The sequence below is a fragment of the Culex quinquefasciatus genome, chromosome 2, assembly GCF_015732765.1.
Source record: "Culex quinquefasciatus strain JHB chromosome 2, VPISU_Cqui_1.0_pri_paternal, whole genome shotgun sequence".
Classification (NCBI taxonomy): Eukaryota; Metazoa; Arthropoda; class Insecta; order Diptera; family Culicidae; genus Culex; species Culex quinquefasciatus.
Window position 1 is genome coordinate 18,381,619 of NC_051862.1, and position 13,772 is coordinate 18,395,390.

The 13,772-nt window shown below is 42.6% G+C and overlaps 1 protein-coding gene across 1 annotated transcript; it reads right to left on the minus strand.

Annotated features, from left to right (window-relative positions):
- Positions 1 to 5,006: 5,006 nt before the first annotated feature.
- LOC119767925 lies at positions 5,007 to 8,030 on the minus strand. The gene has a single exon (XM_038257934.1). The coding sequence runs from the start codon at positions 8,028 to 8,030 to the stop codon at positions 5,007 to 5,009; it is 3,024 nt and encodes a 1,007-aa protein (XP_038113862.1).
- Positions 8,031 to 13,772: the final 5,742 nt, after the last annotated feature.

Here is a 13,772-nt window from a genome sequence, read left to right on the forward strand (position 1 = left end):
TTGGTCATTTTGATCGTTTTGGTTATTTTATTCATTTTGGTCACTTTGGTCATTTTGGTCATTGGGGTAATTTTGATCACTTTGGTCATTTTGGTCATTGGGGTAATTTTGATCATTTTGATCATTTTGGTCATTTGGTCATTTTGGTCATTTTGGTCATTTTGGTCCTTTTTGTCATTTTGGTAATTTTGGTCATTTTGGTCATTTTGGTCATTCTGATCATTCTGATAATTTTGATCATTTTGATCATTTCGGTCATTTTGGTCATTTCGGTCATTTTGGTCATTCTGATAATTTTGATCATTTTGATCATTTCGGTCATTTTGGTCATTTCGGTCATTTTGGTTATTTTGTTCATTTTGGTCATTTGGTCATTTTGGTCATTTTGGGCATTTTGGTCATTTTGGTCATTTTGGTCATTTTGGTCATTTTGGTCATTTTGGTCATTTTGGTCATTTTGGTCATTTTGGTCATTTTGGTCATTTTGGTCATTTTGGTCATTTTGGTCATTTTGGTCATTTTGGTCATTTTAGTCATTTTGGTCATTTTGATCATTTTGGTCATTTGGTCATTTTGGTCATTTTGGTCATTTTGGTCATTTTGGTCATTTTGGTCATTTTGGTAATTTTGGTCTTTTTGGTCTTTTTGGTCATTTTGGTCATTTTGGTCATTTTGGTCATTTTGGTCATTTTGGTCATTTTGGGCATTTTGATAATTTTGATAATTTTGATAATTTTGATAATTTTGATAATTTTGATAATTTTGGTCATTTCTGGTCATTTTGGTCATTTTGGTTATTTTGGTTATTTTGGTCATTTTGGTCATTTTGGTCATTTTGGGCATTTTGATAATTTTGATAATTTTGGTCATTTTGGTCATTTTGGTAATTTTGGTCATTTTGGCCATTTTGGTCACTTTGGTCATTTTGGTCATTGGGGTCATTTTGGTCATTTCGGTCATTTTGGTCATTTCGGTCATTTTGGTCATTCTGATAATTTTGATCATTTTGATCATTTCGGTCATTTTGGTCATTTTGGTCATTTTGGTCATTTTGGTCATTTTGGTCATTTTGGTCATTTTGGTCATTTCGGTCATTTTGGCCATTTTGGTCATTTTGATCATTTTGGTCATTTTGGTCATTTTGGTCATTTTGGTCATTTTAATCATTTTGGTTATTTTGGTCATTTTGATCATTTTGGTTATTTTGGTCATTTTGGTCATTTTGGTCATTTTGGTCATTTTGGTCATTTTGATCACTCTGATAATTTTGATCATTTTGATCATTTTTGTCATTTTGGTAATTTTGGTAATTTTGGTAATTTTGGTCATTTTGGTCATTTTGGTCATTTTGCTCATTTTGGTCATTTTGGTCATTTTGGTCATTCTGATCATTCCGATAATTTTGATCATTTTGAACATTTTGGTCATTTCGGTCATTTTGGTCATTTTGGTCATTTTGGTCATTTTGGTCATTTTGGTCATTTTGGTCATTTTGGTCATTTTGGTCATTTTGATCATTCTGATAATTTTGATCATTTTGATCATTTTTGTCATTTTGGTCATTTTGGTAATTTTGGTCATTTTGGTAATTTTGGTCATTTTGGTAATTTTGGTCATTTTGGTAATTTTGGTCATTTTGGTCATTCTGATCATTCCGATAATTTTGATCATTTTGAACATTTTGGTCATTTTGATCATTTCGGACATTTTGGTCATTTCGGTAATTTTGGTCATTTTGGTCATTTTGGTCATTTTGGCCATTTTGGTCATTTTGGTCATTTTGTTCATTTTGTTCATTTTGGTCATTTTGGTCATTTTGGTCATTGGGTCATTTTGATCATTTTGATCATTTTGTTCATTTTGGTCATTTTGATCATTTTGTTCATTTTGTTCATTTTGGTCATTTTGGTCATTGGGTCATTTTGATCATTTTGATCATTTTGATCATTTTGTTCATGTTGGGGAGCCGGAGTACAACTTAGCCTTCGACAGCTCTGGTGGCCCCCAGCATCGACCGGATCGGATTGGGCTGGCTGGTCTGGTCCTGGTTCGTTGGGTAATCCGTGCGTGGGGTGGCTTCCGGGTTTCTTGCCAATTCACAATAAAACAACACGCAATTACAGAAAAACAGCACTTTAATTTTAAACACAATTTTACTGCACAAAACGAAAGTTAAACGAACTACATTTATTAATATTAAGCCTAACACATTTAAATTGCCTGATAGGCGCAGAATCGACCTTTTCGATCTGCCGGTTCGAGAGGTTCTAAATCTTAAAAACTAAAAATCGCAGCAGGTCAGCTGCTCCCGTCGTTGAGGCAGGTCAGGTCATCAACCCGGCCTGGCGGTCATCGACCCCGGAAAAGTGCATCCTGCTGTTGGTGTTGGTCCTATCAGCGATCACGATCGTCCATCTCGCGAGAGGATTACCGCGATCACCAATACCGCGATCAGCTGCTGTAGGTCGCGTGCAGCCGTGATAAGAGTGGTCACTCGCGTTGGATGGTCACAGTTGACCCGACAGTGGTGACCCGACAGTAGATGCAGGGTTGTTAATCATGACCACTCCAACATCTCACCCACCCAGAAATGACCAGTTTCTGAAAAGATACAAAAACCTCTTCGGGGATGTGGGAATAGGGATAGGAAGTTAGGATTGGGTTTGAAGATCTGCATCCGTTGATTCCATGGCGTCGCTGTACTCCGGAAGTGGCAGTATGCACAGTTTCTCCACCGGTCGTTTGAGATAGCCGTCGGCGGTTTTCAGCGTTACTACCCTAACCACTCCGTCTTCGCCTGGGTGTACCTCGAAAATTCTTCCCATCTTCCATCGCATTGGTGGTGAGTTCTCGTCTTTGATGACCACAAGCTTACCGGCCTCGATCTGTATTGGTGGCTTCCAGCGCTTGACCCGTCCCTGTAGCTGGCACAAATACTCCCTCCGCCATCGAGTCCAGAAATCTTGCAGCATGCGCTGCACCGTCTGGAATTTGTCGAGCCGGTTCATCGGAATTGCTGACAAATCTACATCGGGAACTGTTTGCAGTGATGACTGCACGAGAAAATGTGCCGGTGTTAATGGTTCCAGGTCATTAGGGTCATCGGACATCGGAGTTAGCGGCCTAGAGTTGAGGCAGCCTTCCACCTGGACCAGCAACGTGTTGAGATCCTCTGGGGTAACAGGTGTTTCGCCGATTGTTTTTAATAATAGCTTCTTTGTAGATCGAACCGCGGCCTCCCAGAGGCCTCCGAAGTGTGGTGCGCTGGGTGGATTAAAGTGCCATTTGATTCCTTGGTTTGAACATTCCTTGGAGACGATGTCGCGATGTTTACGGTCTTTGAGCAGCAACAGGAGTTCAGCAATTTTATTACGAGCACCAACGAAGTTCGTTCCGTTATCGGAATAGATGTCGTCACAGATTCCCCGCCTGGCTACGAATCGTCGAAGTGCCTGGATGAAACGCTCTGTGGATAAGTCTGTTACCAACTCTAAATGGACAGCCTTGGTGCAGAGGCATACAAAAAGTGCGACGTAAACCTTAACTGCAGGTCGTCTTGGGGCTGGGCGCACATAAAGTGGTCCAAAGTAGTCCACACCTGTACGCGCGAACGGTCGCGAGGTGGTAACCCGAGCAGAAGGCAATTCTCCCATGAACTGCTGAACCGCCACGGGTTTCGACCGGAAACACTCCTTGCAGTGATGGATCACCTCTCTGATCACACTTCTGCCCCCAAGTGGCCAAAGCGTAATCGAACGACTCCCAACACCAGCTGTGGACCAGCGTGAAGCAATTTCTCGTGGAAATGTCGGAAAAGAAGTCGTGTGAGTTGATGCCTAGCCGGAAGTACGATGGGATGTTTCGTGTCCTCGGATTCCAATGAATGACGTAAGCGTCCTCCCACTCGAATGAGCTGTTCATCGGAAATGTACGGGTTGAACCACCGCAGTGGTGAACTATTCGCAACTGGTTTCCCCTTGGTTAGTTTGTTCCATTCATCAGCGAAAGCTTGCTTCTGAACGAGCCTTATTAATGCGAACTCTGCTTCTTTCAGCTCCGCAACCGTCAACAAGTCCGATTTGAACCGCTTTTCCTTTGGCATGCGAAGTAGATCCTTCAAGCGTAGCCAATACGCCGTACGCCTGACCAGATCGGGATACGAAGAGAAGTGAGAGATGAACCAAACGTTGAACTCAGCCGTAGTTGCTGCAGCTACCGATGCCGCAGTGTTTCTTCGCTCTTCTTCTGCTTCTTCCGTCGTCACGATCTTCGGTTGTGGTTGGCGTTGCTCATTCGTCTTTTTCACCCAGCCTGGCTTCCAGAATGGTACCAAGTCGATGAGATCTGCTGGCATGACTCCACGTGACAGGAAATCTGGGGTTTTCAACTCCAGGCACGTGTCCCCAGACACAGCCTTCCGTGAGAGCTTGAATCTTGGCCACCCTGTTGGCGACGAATGTGACCCATGTTGATGGTGGTGATTGTAGCCAGTACAACACGCACATGGCGTCGACCCAGAAAAAGGTTGGAATTTTGATCTTCAGCGATTGCAGTATTTGCACGTAGAGTTCAGCAGACAAAACGCCACCGCGAAGTTCCAATCTTGGCATCGCTTGGCTCTTCAACGGTGCCACCTTGGTTTTGGATGTGAGCAAGTTCACGAATATCCTGCCCTTTGGATCTTCGCTTTTCAAATACGCACCGCTTCCAAAGGCCTTCTCAGATGCGTCAGAAAAGAAGTGCAATTCCATCTTGAACACTTCAGGGCAGATGACGCAACGAGTGATGCGAAGTTCATTGAGCAAAGCGAGCTGTGAATGAAATCTCCTCCAGACCTCACCCACCATTTCAGGTACCGCCTCATCCCAATCCAAACGTTCTCCGTTCGGGTTCAGCAACGTCCACAGAGATTGCATGAAAATCTTGGCTGTTACGATGACCGGTCCTAGCAGTCCAAGAGGATCAAAAGAAGGGCAATTGTTGACAAAATGAAGCGTTTGGTGAGCTCAGGCACTTTGTCCAAATCGGGAATGTTGAACTGGAACTTTAGCGTGTCCGTTTTCGGCATCCATGTGAGACCAAGAGTTTTCTCCAGGATCCGTGTCAAGGTTGATTTCCTCCATGCTAATCGCTAGGTTTTCCTCAGCAATCCCAGCTAGCACTTCCTGTCGATTTGATGCCCATTTCCTAAGCTTGAAACCGCCTCGTAGCATCATCTCGTCTAGCTGCTTCCGAAGTTCGATTGCTGATTGGACGTCTTCAGCTCCAGTGATGACGTCATCCATGTAGGTGTCTTGGTTGACTGCCCGTGCAGCAAGCGGAAATCGAGGTCCATCATCCGTCGCTAGTTGTTTTAGCGTTCTGGTTGCGAGGAATGGAGCGGGCTTGGTGCCGTATGTGACGGTTTTCAGCTCGTAGATGCCAACTTCCTCGTCCGGAGAAAAACGCCACAGAATGGATTGCAATGGCCTTTCCTCTGGGTGTACCATGATCTGACGGAACATCTTCTCTACGTCAGACACAAGCATAACCGGCTTGATCCGACTCCGCAGAATGATAGAGCGCAAATCTTCTTGGATTACCGGCCCTGCCAGCAACACATCGTTCAGCGCGACTCCAGAAGATGTTTTGCAAGAAGCGTCGAAAACAACTCTGCATTTGGTGGTGGTACTGGCCTCCTTGACCACCGGATGGTGCGGTAGAAAACACCGGTTGACCTGGGTTGGAGTTGTTTCTTCGACCTTGGACATGTGACCCAGTTCCAGATATTCGTCCATGAAATCTGTATACTGTTTCTGCAAATTGGCGTCCCTTGCCAGTCTGCGCTCGGTTGCGTGCAGCCGTCGCAACGCAATTTCCTTGGATTCGCCCAACCTGGAGATTCCACCTTCGACCTTGGGCATGGAGACGGAATACCGACCGTCGGATAACCGTTGAACCGTGTGTTGGAAGTTCTCTTCGCAGCGTCTTTCAGCGGGAGAGAATGCGTCGTCCAAACTGACGTCTTCAGCCGACCAGAACCGTGCCATCAGAGTTTCCATCTTCTCTGAGGTTGACACGTTGCACTTCACCTGCGTGGAGTTGCATGGAACCGAGAGACCACCGGATACCACCCAGCCGAACACCGACTCGTTCAGCGCTGGTAGATTGTCTCCCAGGGAAATTCTTCGACCGGTTTCAAAGAACTCGAAAAAGCATTCAATGCCAAGGACGATGTCCACCTTCTTGGACTGGAAGAATGCTGGATCTGCCAATTCAATTCCGTCCGGAATCGACCATCCATTTGTTGCGATTGTTGTTGTTGGCAGATTGACCGTAACCTTGGAGAGCACCAAGAAGTTCATGTCTCGCTCGAAGTTGGATAACCGAGACCGCACCGTTGCGTGAATCTTGTGCTTAACCCTTGTGCCAGATTGACCGATTCCTAGCACGGAAATGTCCACCTTTTCTCGCGTGACCTTCATCAGCTGCGCCAGTCGCTCTGATATGAAGTTACTCTCCGACCCCGAGTCGAGGAGTGCGCGAGCAGGGTACCGATTGCCATCATCGTCCTCGACAATGACCACTGCTGTAGCCAACAGCACTTGGGATGCAGCTTGGGTTGCTGCGCCTGATACGGATGGGTTCGTGGCTGCCATGTTTGCCACGTGGGATGTTGTCGGACCTTGGGTTTCCTTGGAGTTGGAAGGGTTGTTGCTCCCTGCAACCGCGAGTGCCGTCACCGCGTTGTCCCTTTCCGGTTGTTGTTGAAAGCATACCAAAGTATGGTGCCGACCCTTACAGTTCCTGCAACTGTACTTGGACGTGCAGTTTTTGGCTTGGTGACCAGTTCTGAAGCAGTTGCGACAGAGGGAATGCGTCTTGAGTAATGCGTCCCTCTCCGACACCGCCAACCGTTGGAATGCAGAACACTGGTAGAGTAAGTGGTTGTCCTTACAAGCCACGCACGAGTAGCCAGCATGTTGCACCGTACTGTAGCTAACCTTCTTTGCCTTGGATTTGGGAACGTACTGTTGTTGTTGGTGTTGAACAGCCCGACTGTTCACAGTTTTCGGTGGCAAGCTCTCCAGAACTCGAATACGTCGGTTTAGGAAATCGCACAAGTCCTTCAACGTGTCTTTCGTCGTGTCGTTAGCAGATTCCTCCCTTGAATCATCTGCAAAATCACCTAGCGAATCTCTAACCAAATCTTTCGCCGTAGATACTTCCTCCCATGCGCGACGCGTAACAGGATCCAGACGCGTAACGAGTAAATTCACCAGCAGAAGATCCTTGTAGTCAACGGGTGAGACCACCTGATCGAGGGTGTTCAGAACACGCTCGAACTCGTCAACGAGGGAATGCAGATCGGTGGCAGATTCCTCGGCGAGGGTTGGAAGGGTAAACAACGATTGCACCAGTCGCTGCTTAAGTACCTTGTGGTTGTTGTAGTACCTCTGCAAACGATCCCATGCCAGCTTGTAGTTGACCGACGTGGTTGAAAGTCCACTGATGATCCTCTTGGGCTTGTCGTCAAGACAATTCTTTAGGTAGTGGAACTTTTCCACATCCGGTAGGTCAGACTTCCAGTGGATGAGTGAGAGGAACAAGTCACGAAAACTCAGCCACTCGTCGATGTTCCCTTTGAACATAGGAAGCTTGATCTGAGGCAAACGGGCGTGATCAGTCCCCCCAACAATCGTGTCGTTGTGGGTCGGTTCACAAGGAACTTCCTGTCGTTCCTTCAGCTTGTCCAGTAGAAGGGATTTTACTCGGTAGTAGCCTTCAGTCAACGTTTCGCGGTCCTTTTTGTAGGTAGGGTCGTCCTCGGGGTTGTAGTCTTTGTGGGATTTGATCTCCACCAAGGTAGTGCACAAAACTTCCCACAGCTTGTTTAGACTTTCCAAGCGCACACTCACCTGGGAAGCGGTTGTTTCCGCCTTGAATTTATCAGCAAATATGAAGATGTCATTGAGCGCTGCTTGTAACTCTTGGTATTTTACGGTCAACGCCTTCAGCGTCGGTCCTAACAAGGACTTCCGGGGTGCCATGACGTCAGAGAATGTAAAGCGAAAAAATGTGGTGCTGTAGTATTCCGTTTCGTCCTGGCTTCGGCAAGAACATATACTGCTGTAGCAAATTACTTACTTTTAGCAGTAACTGATCGTACCCAAAGCAGTTGGGAGTTCAATCGGAACCGGAAGCACCAGGTAACTCGAGACGTCAAACCAGAATGTCCTTAGCGGTCAAGTGGGCAGCTCAAATTGAATGCGTGGGTGTGCGAAGAAGAGGTGGAAAACGACATGTAGTATCAACGGTGCCTTGGCTTCGGCAAGCCATATACTTTGCTAGTGTATCTCACCTAGAGAAACAGTAGCAGCAACCAAAAAACAACGTAAACCAGATCAGATCGTAAATCAATCAGCGAATGGGATGACCTCAGGGATGCGTGGTGTAAGCGAAGAGGATACAAACTCGATTTAAAATGGTGTATTTCTGTCGTCTTAGCTTCGGCAATATACTATTCTTTAGCACTCACCGGTAGAAACGAACAGTTGCGCAGCCTCTTCAGTCCACGTGGCGATCCGTCTTGGCACGTGTCAGTGACGTTGATGTCGTCCTTCTCGGGTGGTCTGAACGGTAGCAAACGGTTGTGGCCACCGTTAGATGTCCTCTTGGAGTCGTGCAGATCGTCGTGTAGATCTCCAGCGACCTCGGAGTCGCCGCGTGTCGGCTTGGAGTCGTGCAGATAGTCAGCGACCTCCACGTGGTCACAGCACGTGCAATCACCGGCGTCCAGCCGGTTCGGGCGTAGTAAAGAGTTGTGTGGTCGAAAAATGGTGTTAGTTTCACGGTAGCGACTCGCTTCGGCTTCGACATACACTGTGCTTAGAATATTTTACCTGGGCAAAAGGTGTCCTTTCTGGAACAGTGTTTCAACGCAGCAGTCGGATGGCTCCGGCAGCAACGCAGCAATCGGATGGTCCAGGAAATGGCTGACCGGATGTCCCAGAAAATGGCTGACCGTGACCGGAGGCGCGCTCTCGCCGCTCGCTCGATCCAATGGGACGCACGCAGCGGTTCGCTCCAGCGGAATGTGCACAGCGTAGATGTGGATGGAAGGTGTGTCAGTACCGGGAATGTCTGAACGCTTCGGCGGACATATACGTAGTGGTTCCACTTACCAAACGCAACACGTTGGCGCGTAGATGTCCAAGCGCGAAGTTCGTTGTCCGGGTTGAGGGTACAATGTCCTATTGTCCCAGGGAAGAATGGCCAAACCGTTGGCGCGCTTTGATTGTTCCCAGCAGCAATGGCGAACCGTGCCACGCCACAGTCCAATGGCGACGAACCTCGTCCACAAACGGCAATGTAGCGTCCAACCGTCCTTCCTCCCGCGAACCAGGATCCGTCCGATCCGGTTCGAAGGACCAGAATGTTGGGGAGCCGGAGTACAACTTAGCCTTCGACAGCTCTGGTGGCCCCCAGCATCGACCGGATCGGATTGGGCTGGCTGGTCTGGTCCTGGTTCGTTGGGTAATCCGTGCGTGGGGTGGCTTCCGGGTTTCTTGCCAATTCACAATAAAACAACACGCAATTACAGAAAAACAGCACTTTAATTTTAAACACAATTTTACTGCACAAAACGAAAGTTAAACGAACTACATTTATTAATATTAAGCCTAACACATTTAAATTGCCTGATAGGCGCAGAATCGACCTTTTCGATCTGCCGGTTCGAGAGGTTCTAAATCTTAAAACTAAAAATCGCAGCAGGTCAGCTGCTCCCGTCGTTGAGGCAGGTCAGGTCATCAACCCGGCCTGGCGGTCATCGACCCCGGAAAAGTGCATCCTGCTGTTGGTGTTGGTCCTATCAGCGATCACGATCGTCCATCTCGCGAGAGGATTACCGCGATCACCAATACCGCGATCAGCTGCTGTAGGTCGCGTGCAGCCGTGATAAGAGTGGTCACTCGCGTTGGATGGTCACAGTTGACCCGACAGTGGTGACCCGACAGTAGATGCAGGGTTGTTAATCATGACCACTCCAACAGTTCATTTTGGTCATTTTGGTCATTTTGGTCATTTTGGTCATTTTGGTCATTTTGATCATTTTGGTCATTTTGGTCATTTTGGTCATTTTGGTCATTGGGTCATTTTGATCATTTTGATCATTTTGTTCATTTTGTCCATTTTGGTCATTTTGGTCATTTTGGTCATTTTGATCATTTTGATCATTTTGTTCATTTTGGTCATTTTGATCATTTTGGTCATTGGGTCATTTTGATCATTTTGATCATTTTGTTCATTTTGTTCATTTTGGTCATTTTGGTCATTTTGGTCATTGGGTCATTTTGATCATTTTGGTCATTTTGGTCATTTTGATCATTTTGATCATTTTGGTCATTTTGGTCATTTTGGTCATTTTGGTCATTTTGATCATTTTGATCATTTTGTTCATTTTGTTCATTTTGGTCATTTTGGTCATTGGGTCATTTTGATCATTTTGATCATTTTGTTCATTTTGTTCATTTTGGTCATTTTGGTCATTTTGGTCATTTTGATCATTTTGATCATTTTGGTTATTTTGATCATTTTGATCATTTTGATCATTTTGATCATTTTGTTCATTTTGGTCATTTTGGTCATTTTGGTCATTTTGGTCATTTTGATCATTTTGTTCATTTTGTTCATTTTGGTCATTTTGGTCATTGGGTCATTTTGATCATTTTGATCATTTTGGTCATTTTGGTCATTTTGATCATGTTGATCATTTTGATCATTTTGATCATTTTGATCATTTTGTTCATTTTGGTCATTTTGATCATTGTGATCATTTTGATCATTTTGATCATTTTGTTCATTTTGGTCATTTTGGTCATTTTGGTCATTTTGGTCATTTTGATCATTTTGTTCATTTTGTTCATTTTGGTCATTTTGGTCATTGGGTCATTTTGATCATTTTGATCATTTTGATCATTTTGTTCATTTTGGTCATTTTGGTCATTTTGGTCATTTTGGTCATTTTGGTCATTTTGATCATTTTGTTCATTTTGTTCATTTTGTTCATTTTGGTCATTGGGTCATTTTGATCATTTTGATCATTTTGATCATTTTGTTCATTTTGGTCATTTTGGTCATTTTGGTCATTTTGGTCATTTTGGTCATTTTGATCATTTTGGTAATTTTGGTAATTTTGGTCATTTTGGTCATTTTGATCGTTTTGGTTATTTTATTCATTTTGGTCACTTTGGTCATTTTGGTCATTGGGGTAATTTTGATCACTTTGGTCATTTTGGTCATTGGGGTAATTTTGATCATTTTGATCATTTTGGTCATTTTGGTCATTTTGGTCATTTTGGTCATTTTGGTCCTTTTTGTCATTTTGGTAATTTTGGTCATTTTGGTCATTTTGGTCATTCTGATCATTCTGATAATTTTGATCATTTTGATCATTTCGGTCATTTTGGTCATTTCGGTCATTTTGGTCATTCTGATAATTTTGATCATTTTGATCATTTCGGTCATTTTGGTCATTTCGGTCATTTTGGTCATTTTGGTTATTTTGTTCATTTTGGTCATTTGGTCATTTTGGTAATTTTGGGCATTTTGGTCATTTTGGTCATTTTGGTCATTTTGGTCATTTTGGTCATTTTGGTCATTTTGGTCATTTTGGTCATTTTGGTCATTTTGGTCATTTTGGTCATTTTGGTCATTTTGGTCATTTTGGTCATTTTGGTCATTTTGGTCATTTTGGTCATTTTGGTCATTTTGGTCATTTTGGTCATTTTGGTCATTTTGGTCATTTTGGTCATTTTGGTCATTTTGGTCATTTTGGTCATTTTGTCATTTTGGTCATTTTGGTCATTTTGGTCATTTTGGTCATTTTGGTCATTTTGGTCATTTTGGTCATTTTGGTCATTTTGGTCATTTTGGTCATTTTGGTCATTTTGGTCATTTTGGTCATTTTGGTCATTTTGGTCATTTTGGGCATTTTGATAATTTTGATAATTTTGATAATTTTGATAATTTTGATAATTTTGGTCATTTCGGTCATTTTGGTCATTTTGGTCATTTTGGTTATTTTGGTTATTTTGGTCATTTTGGTCATTTTGGTCATTTTGGTCATTTTGGGCATTTTGATAATTTTGATAATTTTGGTCATTTTGGTCATTTTGGTCATTTTGGTAATTTTGGTCATTTTGGCCATTTTGGTCACTTTGGTCATTTTGGTCATTGGGGTCATTTTGGTCATTTCGGTCATTTTGGTCATTTCGGTCATTTTGGTCATTCTGATAATTTTGATCATTTTGATCATTTCGGTCATTTTGGTCATTTTGGTCATTTTGGTCATTTTGGTCATTTTGGTCATTTTGGTCATTTTGGTCATTTTGGTCATTTCGGTCATTTTGGCCATTTTGGTCATTTTGATCATTTTGGTCATTTTGGTCATTTTGGTCATTTTGGTCATTTTAATCATTTTGGTTATTTTGGTCATTTTGATCATTTTGGTTATTTTGGTCATTTTGGTCATTTTGGTCATTTTGGTCATTTTGGTCATTTTGGTCATTCTGATCATTCCGATAATTTTGATCATTTTGAACATTTTGGTCATTTCGGTCATTTTGGTCATTTTGGTCATTTTGGTCATTTTGGTCATTTTGGTCATTTTGGTCATTTTGGTCATTTTGGTCATTTTGGTCATTTTGGTCATTTTGATCATTCTGATAATTTTGATCATTTTGATCATTTTTGTCATTTTGGTCATTTTGGTAATTTTGGTCATTTTGGTAATTTTGGTCATTTTGGTAATTTTGGTCATTTTGGTAATTTTGGTCATTTTGGTCATTCTGATCATTCCGATAATTTTGATCATTTTGATCATTTTTTTCATTTTGGTAATTTTGGTAATTTTGGTAATTTTGGTCATTTTGGTCATTTTGGTCATTTTGCTCATTTTGGTCATTTTGGTCATTTTGGTCATTCTGATCATTCCGATAATTTTGATCATTTTGAACATTTTGGTCATTTCGGTCATTTTGGTCATTTTGGTCATTTTGGTCATTTTGGTCATTTTGGTCATTTTGGTCATTTTGGTCATTTTGGTCATTTTGGTCATTTTGGTCATTTTGATCATTCTGATAATTTTGATCATTTTGATCATTTTTGTCATTTTGGTCATTTTGGTAATTTTGGTCATTTTGGTAATTTTGGTCATTTTGGTAATTTTGGTCATTTTGGTAATTTTGGTCATTTTGGTCATTCTGATCATTCCGATAATTTTGATCATTTTGAACATTTTGGTCATTTTGATCATTTCGGACATTTTGGTCATTTCGGTCATTTTGGTCATTTTGGTCATTTTGGTCATTTTGGCCATTTTGGTCATTTTGGTCATTTTGTTCATTTTGTTCATTTTGGTCATTTTGGTCATTTTGGTCATTGGGTCATTTTGATCATTTTGATCATTTTGTTCATTTTGGTCATTTTGATCATTTTGTTCATTTTGTTCATTTTGGTCATTTTGGTCATTGGGTCATTTTGATCATTTTGATCATTTTGATCATTTTGTTCATTTTGGTCATTTTGGTCATTTTGGTCATTTTGGTCATTTTGGTCATTTTGGTCATTTTGGTCATTTTGGTCATTTTGGTCATTGGGTCATTTTGATCATTTTGATCATTTTGTTCATTTTGTCCATTTTGGTCATTTTGGTCATTTTGATCATTTTGATCATTTTGTTCATTTTGGTCATTTTGATCATTTTGGTCATTGGGTCATTTTGATCATTT

Bases quoted from the DNA above. Each gene is read 5' to 3' on its own strand.
- LOC119767925 (XM_038257934.1), bottom strand. From the start codon at position 8,030: ATGGCACCCCGGAAGTCCTTGTTAGGACCGACGCTGAAGGCGTTGACC.